General features: G+C 35.6%; 1 protein-coding gene across 3 annotated transcripts; it reads left to right on the plus strand.

The window, feature by feature from the left end:
* Positions 1-185: 185 nt before the first annotated feature.
* LOC106172707 (kinesin-like protein KIF2A) lies at positions 186-17,067 on the plus strand. 3 transcript variants are annotated; one of them, XM_024075712.2, is made up of 21 exons: positions 186-377; positions 1,555-1,649; positions 2,122-2,217; positions 4,805-5,215; positions 6,522-6,582; positions 6,948-7,103; positions 7,331-7,481; positions 10,566-10,669; positions 11,068-11,230; positions 11,492-11,582; positions 11,729-11,792; positions 12,013-12,101; positions 12,291-12,433; positions 12,645-12,719; positions 12,942-12,988; positions 13,380-13,579; positions 13,828-14,028; positions 14,404-14,505; positions 14,758-14,830; positions 15,180-15,242; positions 15,467-17,067. In XM_024075712.2, the coding sequence occupies exons 1-21, from the start codon at positions 314-316 to the stop codon at positions 15,550-15,552; spliced, it is 2,535 nt and encodes an 844-aa protein (XP_023931480.2). In that variant the 5' UTR covers positions 186-313; the 3' UTR covers positions 15,553-17,067. The 3 variants fall into 3 exon arrangements, with proteins under 3 accessions (XP_023931480.2, XP_086850170.1, XP_013408971.3); XM_086994044.1 differs by having other exon boundaries at positions 4,805-5,206; XM_013553517.3 differs by lacking the exon at positions 4,805-5,215.
* The last annotated feature ends 2,057 nt before the right edge of the window (positions 17,068-19,124 follow it).

Below are 19,124 nucleotides of genomic sequence, written 5' to 3' on the forward strand. Positions count from 1 at the left end.
CCAAGAAGCAGGTGGTAAGTCTATCGGAACAAAAACAGATTAAAAACAATAAATAGTTATGTTAATTTAAATTTCAGATAACTATTATTTTGAAAATATAACTGATTCTTTGTTTAAGAATGAATTAAAAAGTATGTTTGAGATAAGATCATTGATTTCCATCTAGCATTAAAGCTCAATTTTCTATGTTTGTATGTCGCATAGGACAAGGTGCGCATGCGTTAATAAATTTTAACGGACTCAAATAATCGGCGAATTTTCAGACAAATTATAACTAGTTTTGTAGCTGGAGTAAACTTATGATACCATTCTCATGCCAGAAATGGAGATAGGCAAGCTCAAAGTTGGCGTCAACGTTGACATTCAACGGACAGACGGTGAGATTTCATTTATTGCTTTTGGTCCGATGACAAATGCACACCCTTGTTTCAACAGACAACTCTGTCCAACATGCTCCGCTAGCCAAATAAAAGAGTTTAAGTCACAATTCACTAATCACTCGTTCTCGAGTGTGAGGGGAACTTGAACTTTTTATGAGTAGTGAAACTAAAAGCGGTGCAATATTCCCAATCCTTATCAGATCAAGTTAATGATGGCTGCAGTGTGCAGAGACCCAAGGCTAAATCCAGCTGCATCCAGTGCAGTAAGATTCAAGTTGAAGTCGTTAATTGGTGACCTAGCATCAAAATCAGTGGGTTTTTAACAGCCAGGAAGCACACTTTGTCATTATACAAAGTATGGTTGGGGTGTTGTATCTGTCAGTTTAGCCCTTGCCATGTAACTGGCATAAGCATTGCCATGACAAGTGCAGGGTTGTGTGTACAATGGAATTACAATGTATATTTCCATTCAGCATATTATTTTTTGTCTATATGCAAGATATGCATTCACATTACTTTTTTGTCATTGAATGTTTGGAAGGCAGATTTGCCACTATTGTTGGGAGTTGTAATGAATGGAAAATTTATTCACAAAGCAACGAGGCCAGAAGGTAGCTTTTTTTTTTATTATTCACACACTCAGAATTTTTCTATGGTGCTACCAAGTAGAATTTTCCCTGAAAAGAATAAAGCAGTTTTAACCTACTCTCAAACCATTGCTTGACCCTTCTCTGCCCTGGGATACATTTTTTCCTATTTTCTTATAAAATAATTACATAGTTTTAAATGACTGGTCTGTCACTTACTATTAGAGTACCATATCTTTCTATACATTTCAAAAGAAAATATCTCCTTTTTGTGTGGGATGGGTGGGGGATATGTATATCAATTTACGACCAGAAATATGAAGAAGCTATACTTTTAAAGCTTTATTATGGCTGAACAAGTGATTAATTGTGTTTTAGTTAATGCTTTTATATGTCAAGACTGTCAAGTTTATTTTGATCTTATAAGAAACTAGTAGAAGGGGAATCTATGCTCCTATAATATGTAACTCTAAACAGAAGGCATGCTAGGTATATCTTCTATTTATAAGCTGATAAAAGCAAATTTCTAATGTCACAAAGTCCTACCTTTGGATTGCTATATAATTAAATGTTATTATTTTGTTTAGGCCGCATCCACTCTGCAGTAGTTAGTGGGGTCAGTGTGGAAACGCAGAGTGTCACTGTAGAGTGGTATGAAAAAGGAGAAACTAAAGGAAAAGAGGTTTGTGGACATTTCTTTAATCATAAAAAAAAAGATGTATTTTTTTTTCTGCTGTACAGTCATTTTTGCCAGACATTATAGAAGCCTTTTTTTTAACAAATGTTTTTGTGTTTTTTTAGTGGTCTTGTCTAAGTTTCTACCCAACTTTTGAGATCTTTTGAGCCCAACTTTCGAGTTCTTCATTTTCTTTTATTTACTTATTTGTAGAAAATGAAAAGTCTTTATTTTCATAATAATGAGAAATACATGATAGAAATGGGACAAGTAGACTAATGGGTTATGATCTACGTCGAGTCCCAGAGATTCAGCAAGACTGCAGTGCTTCATAATAGATAAATTTTGTCATCATCAATATTGTATTTGCTAATTTTAGAGAGTGTGTCCTATTGCAATTACTTTAAGTTGTCATGACAACCAGTAAACATTTTGCTAGTATTGATGCTAAAGGACCTAAGCTGATGTACACTTTCAGATTGAGTTGGAAGCTGTATGGGCCTTGAATCCAGAGCTACAAGAGGAAGATGAGGAGGTCCAAGCTCCTCCAGTTCGGGAGGTCAGGTCAGCTAGGGTAGGTACCTCATGTGGATATATTTGTGGGAGGCTTAGCAAAAGGGAAATGATATCTCTGTCCAGTTACACCTTAACAATTGCATTTTAAAAGCACACAGTAACCAGGCAGTTTACTTTGGTGTTGGTGACTATTTTGAACAACATAGGCAGTAGTATGATGCATTTTGTAATAGGATCTGATTTTTTCAATTTTCATAATTTTGGGTCAAATACTGACATGGTGACCTGAATGTCAGATTCTCTTCTTATTATGACACCATAAAGTAAGAAACCATTGGTGTCTTAAGTGGCATGAGGAGGCTTGTGGTTCATGAATATTTTATGCACAAGCCATAGTACATTGCAGGTAGTTTATAGTTAAATGTTTTCATTAAGTTACTCCATCTTTTTGCTGGTCATATAACATGGTTAGTCTCTTACAGTAATTATGTGGTAAAATGAGCAAGGAGATTGCTCAGTTTGTATCAGTCACAACATCTTTGATTCTTGGCATTTCTTACTTATACCCTCTGTGTAATGAATTCTGTGTTTGAGCGCATTCTCAACGAATTAAGCCAGGCTTTACAAAGCCGGTGACCTAAAAATGGCGGACGTACATGAAAGAAAAAACGCCTAATCTTTTAATAGTCTCTCCGCCTCTCACACGCCTCCCCACACGTCGTCCCTGCGGGGTACAGTAATTAAATCTCGGCTCCGAACATTAATATTTCCGTGAATATCTCTGGTGATATTATCTCCGTAGATAGTCGATTCATTGCTGCTCTACGGGCCAAATTATTCCTTTTTCGTCTCTGTTTTCAAAGATAATAGAACAGAAGAGCTTTTTTCCTTCGAGCGCCTTCAGCCGCCATGCTTTCTTCACCACGAGTTTAACTGATGAGCATGCGCACTTAATATTTCTCAGGTAGCTTCCGCATGGCGAACGGAGACGCGACTTAATAACTGTACCCCGCAGGGACGACGTGTGGGGAAGCGGAGAGACTATTAAAAGATTAGGCGGTTTTTCTTTCATGTACGTCCGCCATTTTTAGGTCACTGGCTTTGTAAAGCCTGGCTTAATTCGTTGAGAATGCGCTCTTTGTCTCTGTAAATCTGAGAGCACACTGTAAAATATTCAGCAATGATTGTGTCTGTCATTGTTATGGCATTGCAGGGGGAGTTATAGATTTGTGTATTAGGTAAATGATTCATAAATTGCCTCCCTTCAGATATATGTAGGTCTGCCAAGAGATTTTTTTGGTAATTATTAATGGTGTGCGTCAGGTTATTACCCAATAAGGTAGCAACCTGGGAATCGAGGCTTGTGAGATGAATATAAAAGCAGTAGTTAGCAGACATGGAAGGAAGGCTGGACCAGCTATATTGAACTGTTACATTGTTTACATTTTCTTAAGTGCTTGTGCCCAAGGGGCCTTGCTGTTTAAGCAGTGTTATAATATCATATGTGGGTTTTTTTTTTCTTCAGCCATCATTAAGTTCCACTCTATTGTTATGCCCATGAGGCAGTTGTTAAGTCAAAGACATTTGTCAGTAAAAAAAAAAAAAAAGAAATGGCCTAAAGATGCAATATGATTATGCTCATCATGTAGTTCCCAGTGATAATTGTTGACCGTAATAACAAAAAGGGTATGTTTAACTGTAGAAATTTGGCAGTGGCTGGTATTTAGTCGGGTGTTTTGGTCATGCACTACAATGGGAAACTGCTTAGGAAAAGGAAGACGGACAGAACGCCCAGAACCAGTTGTAGTTTCAGTATCAGACACTGGGGTGGACTTGGTAACAGTGAGTGGAAAAAAATCTTTGGTTGCCTTTGTGATTTTCATATACTGGTACTTAGCCTGAGTAGCAGACCCAATGAGGGCCACCTTTGTGATCTCTTTTTCTATGTGCATTGGCTATTCACCTTGCTCGTGTGGGAGCATGTGAGAATTATGAAACTGGCACACATTTAAAATGTAGCCCAAGTTGTAGGGCACTCTTTTTGGGTAGGGAATTTAATGATAATATAAAACATCTGACTGTGAATGGACACTCAGCCTGTTTAACACATTAGATTGTATTTAATGATAAAGAAATGGATATGGCTCTGTCACACCAGCATATTGAACCATTAAGTTGTTGTAGATTAAGTATCCTGATGATCTCATATCCTAGCATGAGTCATACAGGACAGTTGTTGAGGTCTAATTGACATCTGTGCAATAAATCCAATACTATTTAAACTGCTTTCACAGCAAATGCCAGGGAACACCTGGAAAAACCTTTGGAAAAAAAGTTTCAAAACAACCAAATGTGTTTTGGGTTTTGATGGGTGGGGGGGAACTTGAAGATGAGATACAGACATGTTTGATGTTGTTTGAATTGTGACACAGTCAGATTCATTTAATTATTGACCAAAATCTCATATCAGCTGCCCTTGGGATTTTTTTCCCCACAAAATGTGCTGTTGCTCAACTAACACATTTATTGAGTTGTTTAGCAGTTAAGCTCTTTGATAGATTAACCACAATATCTTGTTTGTGCTCGATAAGGCTTTAGTCTTTGTGTAATGTGTTTTTATTTAACATCATATTATGCTAACCAAGGAAAATGATGAAGAGTCAAATGAGGGCATCACTGGGGAGGATCAGGACGAGGCAGAGGACAATGATGAGGGTGAGGTGCAAAACAAGGAAGAGGAGGAGGACGAAGAAGAGGAAGAAGAAGAAGAGAGTGAGGGTCTAATTGACTTTGAGAATTTAGACAGTGATGATGTAATCAATGTGAAAGATGCAGAAAATGAGGAGTTTGGTTCTGAGAGCCAGTTTGAGTTAGATTTAGATATCAGTGAGGACTTGGACAACATTGAGAGTGGAAGTGACAGCTTCACTCAGTACAGTGAAGAGCAGCCAGTGGGACCACCGCTGCCTAAGCAGAAGCAGCGACCAGCCAAGATTGACACTAAAAGGCCAGTGGTCAGTAGACCAGCCAGAGTTGGTGCCAGACAGGTCAGAAAGGTAGTTGGAATCCAGTCAATGTAGTAGTAGCTTTTTCAGAGATTTTAGATGAAACATTTTTATATTTTGCATAAGAATGTTAGATATAATGTGCTACTGTGAGTTGCCCTCTTTGGTTTTGTATTATAGATATGGATTTTATTTGCAGACATGTAATACATTTAGCATGTATGTGTATTGCATCATGTTCAATGATTTTGAAATGGAACTCAATAGTTAGCTTTTGTCAAAGCATGACCATATGTCCCATTATGTCATTGTGTCTTTAGAATTTTTGAAATCTTCTTTCTTGATTTGAGCTTAGGTAAAAAAATGTATGCTGTGTAACTTGGTGGTTTTTGATATTGCATTCAGCAGTGTTGTGTCACTCGAGTTCATCTTTGCATACATCATGGTGATCACTGCAACTTGCTTTCTGTCTACACTGCAGAAAGGTTTAATATGGGGGAAAATCACAAAAATGGTTTTCAGTTTTATTGGTGACAAAGCAAATCAAAACAAACATTTTATAGTTGTTTCTTTAATGGATTTGTTTCATATAATATGTTTGGTTCATTGCTATAGCATGGACACCTGCTTACTATTATTTGCTTATAAGTGGAAGTTCACTATTCAGAATTATAAATATTGTGATTTTACATGTAGTGATTTTCAAGTGTTTGGTATTGTTCAGGTGCACAGAAAATTGCATGAACCGTGCATTGGTATCACACTTGTCAAATTTCATTTTTAGTAATGTTAATATTTTGTTGCTTTAATCTGGTATAAGCAGGACATTTTATTGATTTTGTATGATTTTGTGGGATTGGGTTACTCTCATAATACAATGCAGACCAATATTTTTAGTGTCATTATTGGGGCTAGCCATTTTTTCCCTGAGCAGATTTTTAGAAAGGAAGGTTTATCAGTGAACATTTAGTTTTCACAGTTTTTGTGCCAAACAAGGTTCATTTTGTTGGGATGCTATACTTTACTTGGAATATCACCATTTACCATATAGTTGTATGCATATGTTGCTTCTTTTTTTTTTATTTTTTTTCACTTTTGACAAATTTTACTGTAAGGTTCTCAGTAAGATGGGGAAAGCAATCTCTGAACTACCTTCTTGTTGTGCTTCATCAGAAGTAAATGATCATCTGCACAGCTCTCATTAATTTATTAATTACTAGTAATTTTTGTAGCAATAAATCTTTCACAAGAAGTTTTCTTGTAATCTTCAAATTGGGTAGCATGCATGACAATGATGTATTGGCAACAATTTTAATATTATTATTATTATTATTATTATTATTATTATTATTTTCAGAGTAACAGGGTAGCCTCAGAATCAGTACCAAAAGAGACCCCTAGGAACAACAGTAGTAGACGTAAGAACAAGAAGGGTGGGAGATTTAATATGACCCACCAAATTAAAATATTGGACTTTTCACTTCTATCTAGGGACTTGTGTAAATAAAAGCCAAAAGAACAAGTTCAAGAGTGAATGAATGCTTTTATAAGTGATATTATTTTCCTGAAAAATAATTTTAAATTTTGAAATGGGATCGCAGATTGGATTATAGCATGGTGAAGATACAGGCTATGACTTTGCAGTCATGTAGACAACCTATGTGTTGATCAAAAAACCTGCTTCCACATCTTTCTTTTTGTTTCATAATTTAAACTCATTTTAAATTACTTAATTTTTTTTTTTTTTTTTTTTTTTTTTTTTTTTTTTTTTTTTCAATTTCAGTTCCCTCGTCCAAGATGTCACGTCCCAGTTATGCACGCGCACCTTCCCAGAATTCTCAGAACAGTCAGATGAACAAAGTGGCCCCTCCTCCCCCTGCAGAACAGCCTCCTGCCAAGAAGCAGCCCACTGCTCAGCAGACTGCCGCCGCTGCAGCAGGTAATGAGATTAATAGCTGCTTTTTGGGAATGTGCACTTTGTTTTACAAAAATTGTCAAATTGATTGTGATCCTTGCCTGTATAGTGCTTGTATGTGTTCTTTTTCCATGTGGCAAAGTGTATTAAAACAAAAGTCATGGAATGTTCTACAGAGAAATTCACAATAGAGTACTAGGGTGGTAGAATATTTAAAAAGCTTGATTAATAATTTTTTCTCTTTTGTTTAGCGTCCCGTAGAAAATCCAATTGTGTCAAAGAAGTTGAGAAGATCGAGGAGAGAAGGAAGGCACGCAGGGCTCAAGCCGTAGCAATTAAAGAACAAATAGAACAGGACATTGATACGTCACATCCAAATTGGGAGTTCCTTATGATGATAAGGTGTGTAGTTACAACCTGGAAGTAAAATAAATGTACAAAAGCAATTTATTATTTTCAGATTTTATTTTTATTATGTACAGACACAGATGTGTCTGTACATATTGCCATCACCTGCGTCTGTCGTCGCCGTCGCCGATCATGTCGCCGTCGCCGTGCACTTTCAGCGTTAACACCATAAGTGGAAGACAGTTTTACTTTTTGGCTTAATATTTACAGAGCTGACTAATATTCATAAAACGCAGGTCAAGTTCTAAAATCAGCATGATCGGGCCATTATTGTAGAATTTATGCTGTTTTTTCACTTTTTAGCATATATACAACACTGTTAACACATTTCAAGGAAAACCGATAGCCCTGTTGTCATGAAACTCACAGGAGTAATCAATCTTACTAAAACGCAGATCAAGTTCGAAAATCAGCATGATCGGGCCACTATTTTAGTAGTTATGCTGTTTTTTTCACTTTTCAGCATATGTGCCACACTGTTAACACATTTCAAGGAAAACCGATAGACCTGTTGTCATGAAACTCACAGGAGTAATCAATCTTACTAAAACGCAGATCAAGTTCGAAAATCGGCATGATCGGGCCACTATTTTAGTAGTTATGCTGTTTTTTCACATTTCCTCAGATTCAATTCTTAGGCATGTTAACAGTCTCATTATTTAACTAATAAGATTCGTAAAAGTGTTTGTTTGACATTTCCTGCATCTTTACAACATTGTTAGTTGATTATGTAAAAATGATGGTAAACTTGTTATCATGTATTGTATAATAGAGTTTTAAAAATGGAAATAAACTCATATCATTGCAGTTTGTCAGATTCATTCATTCACTATGTTCAGAATCTCAGAATGGAGTAAATTGGACATTTAACACTGTTCTATTGATATTTTTCCTATCTCATCAATTTTATTAGTTGATCATATAAAAATGGCAGTAAATTGTTAATTTTGTTATATGTTAAAAAATTGTTAAAAATGGAAAAAAAACACATTTCAGGACAGTGCTGTCTTGTCTACATTTTGGCATTTTCAAGGTGTGACTTTGAAGTTCCTTGGGCCTGAAGACCTTTGCTAGGAACATTTTCTGAATATACATGATACTAATATTTTATTATTAAAAATTGATGGTAATTATCCTGTTAAACATTATGTAATATTGCATCAAAATTTGAAGACACCCCTATTTTGGACACTGCTCCCATGATGACCATTTAAGGAAAACCATGTCACTTACTGTTCTCAAACTTACAGGAAAGAAACATGGGACTTAAATAAAGCTTCAGTGGGCAATGCAATTTGTTTGGTAAATTTTTCTGGCAGTTAAACTGTTTTTTTTTTTTTTTTTTTGTGAAAATTCAATTTTTCACATATTGGCATTTTCAAGGTGTGACTTACGAACCTCCACGAGCTTGAAGACCCATGCTAATCACATTTTCTGAAAATCCATGATACGGATCTTTTATTATTAAAAACTGATGGTCATTATGCTGTTAAGCATTATGTAATATTGCATTAAAATAGAAGAAAACACAATTTTGGGTGCTGCTGCCATGATGACCATTATGGGAAAACCATGTTACTTATGATTGTCAAACTTTCAAAAAAGAAACAAAGGACTAAAATGCAGCCTGAGCTGGAAAAGCAGTCTAATTGGCTTCTTTTTCTGGAAGTTATACATTTTAGTGAAATATTCATTTTTATCATGTTGGCATATTCATTGTGGGACTCGAAGCTCCCATGGACATGAAGCCAAATGGTAATCAAATTTTCTACTTGTCCATGCTATTTATAGTCAATAATCAAAAATTTGTGATAATTATTCTGTAATTTATTATGTAATGTTACATCAAAATTGACAAAAATCTTTTTGCACTTCTACTACAAACATTATGAAAAGAAAACTGTGTTACTTATTAGTATTTTCAACTTACAAGTATGATTTGTAGGATTGGCATGCAGTTCAAATAAGAAAGCCAGCTCAAATGGGTTATCATTTATTATTGAATTTAAAGCAATAATAACTCTTCCTTTGAGATTCAAAATTCCGCATGAAATACATTGTAAACAACGCATGGAAATATATTCTATTGTATTTTACCACTAAAACGGCCGTTATTGTAGTAAAACTAAAATCTGTGCTTGTCAATAGGGCTTACGATGCTTTTCTTCCCGGTCATCAAGGCATTCGTTGCTAATGACGTAATGGTGTCACGCGGATTCTCGCATTCATTCGAGACCAAAATAACATATGGCGGCAAACGCATTAATGCAGACGCAGACGTAAGTTGCGAGTTTTTGTACAGTGCGTCGGATAACGAAAAGCCCAGAATGGCACACATTGTGGATATTAATGTATTTTTAACAAAAAGACGAATATATCTCATGAATCTTATATAGTGTTGTTGTTGTCTGCTTTTCCCGCTTTAAGTATTGGTTTTAAGTAGGTTTTAAGTAGGTCAACAGTGACTATGCGATGTCAGAGAGAGCTCCGTCAGTTAAAATCTCTTAAGAGATTTTAACAAAAAACCGTACGTTTAGGAAAAAAACCCTGGATTAACTTTGAATGCAGGAATGGGGTCGCTGACCATTGGTAAGTACGGGAAAATTGCCGTTTACTCCAGGAAAATCCAATTTTTGGCCAAAATGAAGAGTTTTATGACTTTAAGCAGTTTTATGTGAAATTTTCATTTTTCTCATTCTGGCATATTCAAAGTGTGAACTTAAACTCCCATGGGCCCGAAGCCTTACGCTTGTTTCACATTTCACTTACATTTCACTTACCTGTTGAGCATAATTAAAATTTGATGTTGAATTTGCAGTTAAGCATAATGTACTTTTGCATCAGAATTGACAGTAGCCTGTTTTGTGCATTGTTATTGTCTGCTTTTTGTCTGTACATTTGACAGCTTTGCTGCCTTGTTTCTGTATTATTTTAAATGTATTACATAATTCATCATATCCATTGCATTTAATTTGTACTCCTTTTTACACCGAATTTAAAGCTTTTATTCAAGTATTTTTTTAAATATACTCCTTGTTCTTTGAGTGATGTATACAATGCTATGATTGTTATCTTCAGAGAATATCAAGCAACCCTAGATTACAGACCACTCACTGATTCAGATCCTATTGAGGACCATCAGATTTGTGTGTGTGTGAGAAAGAGGCCTATTAATAAAAAAGGTAGTTGGAATTTTTCCTTTGTGTAAATGTATGTTGAAGGCAAGTTGTTTCTCTGTCTTGAACAGAAACTACTGTAAAGCACTCTGAGAGTCCAGACCTCTGCAAAGCAAAATGTAAATAATAATAATAATAAGATGAAATTATTCTTTTAAAAATTAGAACTGGATTTAGTTGGAATTGTAATCACCTCTTTCCCCCTGAATAACTGCCCCAGTTTTAAGTTTCATCAAAATTCAATTTGTAACAGGAAAGAACTTTTGAGATATCTTGTTCACAAACAAACCAATACCGATGAAAACATAACTTCCATCATTGGTAGAGGTAAGCCTATTTCCCTGTGATAAGAAGTTTATAATGTTTTTGACAAGACTTTATATGGAACGTTATTTTTATTTCAGAGCTGAATAAGAAAGAGGTTGATGTGGTCACAGCTCCCAACAAGCAAAATGTTATAGTTCATGAGCCCAAACTCAAAGTAGATCTCACAAAATTCCTTGAGAACCAGAACTTTCGTTTTGACTATGTCTTTGATGAGAATGCAGACAATGAAATGGTATACAGGTCAGTTACATTTCAGAACTTGGTACTCACCTAATGTGTTTGTGAAAATGTAAGGTTATAAAAAGTTAGTTCAGAAGAACATGAATTACATTCACGTCATACAGTGTATTTTTTGAGTAACTGAGTTTCATAGATCACTTGAGAAAAATGTTGGTGATTGTGTTTGAAACACTTAGTACTTGCCATACTTTTCAAGGTATGCTTCAATAATTTAGATGTAAGGTGACTGATCAAATGCTATACTTTTCATTATTATTGCAGGTATACAGCTAAGCCATTAGTGGAGTGCATATTTGAACAGGGTATGGCCACTTGCTTTGCATACGGCCAAACTGGCAGTGGGAAAACTCATGTAAGTTTTTAAATAATTTCTTGTGTGACATTCAATCACATATTTGTACAAAGGTTATTATGGCAGAGATTGTCTACAATTGTTGTGTACATTGTCATATAGTTTATATATTGGCTTTATATATAATATTGCTCTTTATATTTTAGACAATGGGAGGAGATTTTTCTGGTAAACAGCAGGACTGTACCAAAGGAATATATGCATTTTCAGGTGAGGTGGACTCCAATGCATTTTCATAAGTTGGTGCCATATGTTAAATAATGTTAATCTTTCCTTATCACATAAATAGAATACATTTGGTAACAGTTGTGTTAAAACATCCATAGCATCAGCCCGAATCTGTGCGATATTTTGTTCCATTTAAATAGTAAATATAGCTAATATAGACAGACCCTGACAGATTGTTTTGTATTGCAATTTTTCTTTACAGCTCGTGATGTTTTCAAACTCCATCATGGAAAGTACAAGAAGCTAGACCTACTGGTGTCTTGCAGTTTCTTTGAAATTTATAGTGGCAAGGTGAGAAACAAATCTGTTTATAGTTACACCTGTTGCATTTTCTTATTTGTTTCCATTAAAACATCTATGCACATGAATTACTTCTGTTAAAATTTCTTTGCTAAAATCTACTCATGCACGTGTTGGCATTCCTTTTGAAGTGTATACACATCTGTACTTAACATTACATGTACCAAATGTTTTTTTCAGGTGTTTGACTTGCTCAATAAAAAACAGAAGCTACGTGTGTTGGAAGATGGCAAGCAGCAGGTGCAGGTGGTAGGACTCAAGGAAGAGTTAGTTCATTCTGTGGATGAAGTCTTGAAACTTATACAGTCAGGAAATGTAGTCAGGTAGGGAAAGGATTCTTGGTATCTTCCTCTTTACAGAAGACAGGGCATAATTTTGTTATCTTTCTTTATATTTTGTACAAAATACTTGTAGGTCAAAACTTACATATTTTTTCTGGATATTTTTTATTAAAAATGACATTACTTATATGAAATCTATTTTTTTTTTTTTTTTGTTATGTAAAATTTAATTTTGTGATCCATAATATTTCAGAACATCTGGGCAGACGTCTGCCAACAACCATTCCTCCAGGTCACATGCAGTATTTCAGATAGTTTTGAGGAAAAAGTAAGTGGTCTGTAATTGATATCTTATTGGGGAGGGGGATGTTTCTTTAGGTTAAAGATGTGATATAATAAGTTGTTTTTCCAAGTAAAAAATAATTGAAAGTAGCTGAAAACATTGTGTTAATAATTTATGTTTACTTTGGCAAAGAACCCAATTTTACTGGAAGTATGTAATTATTTATGTTTATATTTTTTTTTCAATCCACAACTCTTTTAATTACAGAGGAACCAAAAAGCTTCATGGGAAATTTTCCTTGATTGATTTAGCAGGTATGTTATTTATTTATTGAAAGGAAAGTTAGAGTTGATAAATAGATTGCAGAAAGCATGTATTTTCAATGAACAATCTGTGAAGTAAATGTAACCATTTAAAAACTAAGAGTTGATAAGCAGCCAATTTATGAGCAGTTAACCTCCTTTAGGCAAGATGGTCCTAATTTTAGGATTTCACCACAGTCTGTATCAAATACTTATTAGCTTACTGGTCCCAACAAGCCACTGGGGTCTAAGAAAGCAGAGTAACCAGTTACTGAACACATTTACATTCTACTGGCATTTGGTGCTGTGAAAATGGTGCCCACTGACTACTATCCAAGAAATTTGGAAACGTGAAAAATCATTGCTGCACATGACAGTATTTTCAATAACCACCTTAATTTAGGTAATGAGCGAGGAGCCGATACCATGAGTTCAGACAGACAAACTCGCATGGAAGGAGCAGAAATCAACAAAAGCTTGCTAGCCTTGAAGGAATGTATCCGGGCCCTGGGGCGCAAGGGGGCCCACTTGCCATTTAGAGCCAGTAAACTTACTCAGGTTCTCAGGGATTCCTTTATTGGAGGGAAGTCAAGAACATGCATGGTAAGAGCTTGTTAGGATAAGTGGTTATACACTTTGCTACTATAGAGATGAAAGAAAATTTTAATGACATCTTGTTTAACCAACATAGTCTTTTTTTATGTATAAAGATAAAGGCAAGTTGGAAAAAAAATCAATGAAATGAATTTATCCTTAATTAATTATCTTCCCTCAGCATCCTGACAAAGGTGATTTGAATGAGAGATGAAAGGAATTAAATTAAACTGAATGAATTCTCTCCTCCCCCCCAGATTGCCATGATTTCCCCTGCCATGTCTTGCTGTGAACACTCCCTGAACACCCTGAGGTATGCAGACAGAGTGAAGGAGCTGGGACCAGGGGGCCCTGTGGAGGGGAGGCCGGCTGATGAGAACATTCCACCCCCTGAAGCACAGAACAATACCCCACTGTCACCCCAGAACAGTGATCTAGTGCTGCTAAGAACTGGAAATGTGAGCACAAATAAATAAATAAATAAATAAATAAATAAATAAATAAATAAATAAATAAAAATTACAGAATATGAATTATAGCTGATTTAGCATAGCTTTTCACCTTCTTACTCTATCATTATCCCAATTAAATTTTGTGGAACATTTTTTCTTTGGTGTAAGCTGAGTGCTGCCTTTCTCATATTTTCACTAAACCATTTTTACAGACCCGATATGCAATGTACTGCATTCTATATATCAGGAGTTAAAGGTTTTTCTTCAAAGAAATAGCAGAACAGTAGTAATGGTAAATAGAGATTATGGCTAGATTATTATTGCAGCATAACTTATCTTTCGCCTGGGCTAAGTAAAACTTTTTTCTTTTCCATTTCCCAGGAAGCTGAGATATCAGATGAGCTGCTGACGTTCCATGAAGTGATCAACCACATGCAAGAGATAGAAGAGGAGGTGATAGATGATCACAAAGCTCTATGTGAAGTGAGTGCCACGCTTGGAGGTTTTGTTTACTGTGATTTTCTTCATGAAGCTAATATTTAATTAAAGTAGCACATATGTACTCCAAAGTTTTGGATGTGTATATTCATTAAGGTATTGCTTTGTTGTGTGAACCATCTTATAACTAGAGAGAGATGTTTGTGTCATTCAACAGGAGAAAGAAATGTTGTGCAATAGCAGTAAGATACACACGACCATTTAAGTCATGATGATATAATGTATCTCTAAATTCAGGGTTTGGGTAAATGGTTGAATGAAGACAAGAAACTGCTGAAGATGACAGATGACGTAGATTATGATGTTGAAGGTGAGTGTTAAGCTATTTATTAAAGGTTATAAGGAAAAGAAGAAGTTTGTTGCATTTTGTAAGTAAAACAGGTCGTTTTCACCCCCGTTCTTTACTGTTCTTGTGATTAGAAGCAGCTCACACATGGTACAGAGTAAACACATGCCAAATGGTTTAACAGACTGACCCATTTATGAAGAGTTCTTTTTTAGCTTACTTTTTAGATGCTTTCATTGGCAAGTGAGGGAGAACACCGTAAACAGACAAACAGTGCATATGCTCTTTATATGGCTATTCTTGTTAAAACTCTCTGGAGCTGAAGTGTGAAAAAACATGATTTGCTGTAAAAATATCTTGTTACATTTTTTAGGTTATGCAAGGAACTTGGACAGTTTACTTGCCAAGAGGATTGATGCATTGTCAAGATTGAGGGGTAAGACATCCACAGACAGTTTGAGGTTTCTACACAGTAATTTTTTTGCTTCAAGAGAGTTTTCATTTCATCAGGTATCTTTGAAACATGAAGTGACCCAGTTTACTGTTAACCAAACATGGGCACTTAGAATAATGCTGTTGAAATAACCTTTCAACTTCTTACCTTTAAATTCATGAAGTGTGAAATGCATGCCTTAACTTACTACTTTGCCCTTTTTCCAGACAAAGTAGTAAATTTCCACTTAGAGCTCCAAGAAGAGGAAAATTTGAGCAAAAACATGAAGGGAAGAAGGCCCCCAAACAAGTGAATATGTGGATGGCCACGTTGTCCGGTTACCACAAAACCTGCATGAGGGGACTTTTTGAATGGAAAACCAACAATCTGCTCATCCAACCATCTTAGATTACAGCATAATAGAAGCTTCCCTTGTTTTTCCAGTGTAATGTATGTGCCGTGTTGAATGCGAGTGACTTATCATGATATAATTTTTTTTATATACAAATTCATATAATATGCCAAGAAATTAATCTTGAGATTGACTGCTGTGTTATTTTGTAATACTGAGTCTGGTATACTGCTCCTAGTCTTGCTTAGACTGGGTGGATTTAGTAAAAGCTATTAGAAGCTTTGCACTTAGTCAGGTCACATTGAATCAGTAGGGCATTGTTGTAGTGAACAATTTTAAGATACAAGTCATGTCCCAGACAAAGAGAACTGTGCTCAAAATGGCCAAAGTAGATTTAATATTCATCGTCAGATTTCTCACGTGCTGCCAAATAGTACACAGGTGTTTATCTAATAGCTGGGTTTTACCAGCCAAGGATAAGGGGAGTGATCTGTGGCCCACTTGAACTTGGAGGACACTGAAAGCATTGTGTGATAATTGTTATAAACTAACTGTGCTCAAAGTTGCCTCCTTGGTTGCACACAAAGCCAAGGCATTGTCAGTATAACTTCTTGTGTAGGTGTGGCACCATTCCAACCTTGTGTTATTCTTATTCCATCCATGTGTTGATCTTACAACTGCAAAACTGTGGGGAGAGACGTATTTTGCCTTTATAAGGGAATGCCGGCACAAAAAAAGTCTAGTAATATTCTGAGGATGTAGTTGTGAACAGAACAACTGAATTAATCATGGGCCAGCAACCCAGTTTTCTATTTATTTATTTATTTTATTATTATTATTATTTTGACAAGAATGAACAATGTAATGTTTATTAGTGGTTTATTCACTTATTTATTATACTGAGTAATGTAAATGGTAATTGTACATATGTGTAAAATAGGGGACTTTTTCTTTTTGTAAATATATGTTAAGTCAAAACTGCACAGACCATCAGTATTGATTGAAGCACAGGTAATGGCATGTCCTATTATTACATGTGGATAGCCAAACAATGTAGTGTCATTACCCAACAAGATGGATGGAGGCTTTTCTATTCAATATCACCATTTATAAAATGACAGAATGACCCATCTTTATCATTATGGATGTGTAGGGTCTGCTGTCTTTTTCTAGTCAACTGCACCACTGTTGTTGGGAATATAGTTGGTGGGAGAAATGAATTAAGGATTAGACATTTGCCTAGATCTATGAATGGATGTTTGGGTGTGGGAGGGGGTGTCCAGGTGTTATTGCTCCTTCGATTTACACAGAAGCTTATGGCCACAATTCAATTCTGCTTAATCAGCTGAATCTGGTTGGCAGATGTTACTATTGCGATTAGGTTTATTCCAAAGTGTTGGCAGTGTTGAAGTTGAGCTGTGCAAGATGGATTTGGTAATAAATGCATGATTAAAATAAACATGTTTTTGAAGCTTCCAGACATTGTTTATTTTCTATTGATTTTTTCAAGACTTAAACATTTGGGTTTTTTATCTACAAATTTAATAAAAGAAATTTGAATGTTTTGGATTTTTAAATGAAGCTGACTTTTCCCTGTCATGAAGAGAAAACTAGGCAAATTCTGCTGATAAAACATTTTACTGCCTCTTGTGACCAAATCTTTAAGAAAGTCAGAAACTTCCTGAAAAGGAAAGGCATGTGCTGATGCAGAACATCTTCATTTATTTAGAAATGGTAAAGGGAGCACAGGATCCTTGTTCCAAGAAATAATTCCCAAATTAAAAGCCAACAACAACCCCTTGCATTGCACTGTATTCCTTTTGGACCAAAAAATATTAATCCTTGTGATCTGTAACACTACATTTATTTTTTCTTTATTCAAAGTACTTAATTCATTTTGTGGTTCAATAATCTTATGTGGAGACATACACCACCTTTGGCAGTAAAATACTCAATGTCCAGCTGTAGCAAGTTATCATTGGAGTGAAGACTACAAAAAAATTTATTGGCACTTTGAACTGTGTACTTCCGTTATGTGAAAGTCTTAAATACAGAACAATGTATACCAGTTTGTGTCAATAATATGCAAAAAGTGCAATAACATCTAGTCTGCCTTTTTTATACATGTAAAACGGGATATGATTTGGTGCCATAAAAGAATACAAACAACCAAAAAGACTGCAGGACATTCAAACTAGAATTAACCCCCACCCCCTTATATGATTTCTGCATAAAAAAATATAGCAAATACAATGGATACATAGCTAAATGTACACAAAAATATCCCCTTCAAATGCAATAATTAAAAACTATTATGCAGTAAATGCTACCAATAAGCAAAGTGACAGATGGAGAAAGAGAAATGTGTATTAACTCAGATGGCCAATTCTCTATTGTTCCTAAATTTTACCCTGAGCAAAAAATCTTATCTAGACATTACCATTCCCTATTTTTTCCCCTTTATAACATCTTTTTCAGTATGTGAAGTATTTTCATTATGTCCCATTAAATCAAATTGACAGAAATAAATCAAACCTCATGTGTATTCTTTAAAACTGAATTGGAAGGAATGTTATGGCAAAAATTTCTGTATAGGAAAAATATATACAGGGTTGCTACTTAATATGGAATATTTTTTATCATTGTTATTTTTGAGTGCTGATTAAATATTTTTTGGCTTGATTCATCAAAAAAGTATATCATTGAGTGAGAAAAATATCCAGTCTTCCATTGTGAGATATTTTGGTCAATAATATCAAATCTGACATAAGATGTCATTCAAAAGAAAAGAACACCCCCAGAAAACCATATCAACAGTTTGATGTCAGTATTAACTTTAAGCTAAGATATTAAAGAAAATGATAGCCTCCGGACAGTGATAAGTTACACAGTCAAAGAAATCATTACAGTAAATCATGAAAAGTCATCAATAGCGGGTATGACCTCCAGCAGCCGCTTGCAGCGCCCTCATCCTACATGCCATACCCTGTGACAAGTTTTTTAGAGTTTGGATGTGGATATCATTCCACGCAGTGATATTTGCCTGTCGCATTTCATCACTATTTACCGGCCGATGACCATAGCCATTAATTCTCTGAGTTACTTCCGCCCACAGATTTTCAATTGGGTTTATTAGTGGGGAGTTTGCAGGCCAGGGCAGTTGCTGAACCTACTGGTTTTGAAGAAAAACAGTGATTCTGCGAGCTCGATGTGGGGTTGCACAGTCGTCTTGGTACACAAAGCTGTTCCTAAAGATGACTCTGACAAATCGAAGCATTGTTTGCTGTAGAATGTCTCTGTAGGAACCCTGGTTGAGGTTGCTTCCCAGAAAAACCAACTGGTTCTGGACACCGGCATGGAATGCTCCCCAAACAGAGACGTTACCACCCCCTGCTTGCACCCTAAGTAGTACACAATCATTGTTTTATGCCTCTTGTACACATCGGCGGACACGGATTCGACAGTCAACCCCCAAAATTCCATATCTGACCTCGTCACTGAAAACGACGTGATTCCAGTGTTTTGGCTGCAAA

Source organism: Lingula anatina, chromosome 1, assembly GCF_051362555.1.
Source record: "Lingula anatina isolate TDL-2025a chromosome 1, LinAna3.0, whole genome shotgun sequence".
NCBI lineage: Eukaryota > Metazoa > Brachiopoda > Lingulata > Lingulida > Lingulidae > Lingula > Lingula anatina.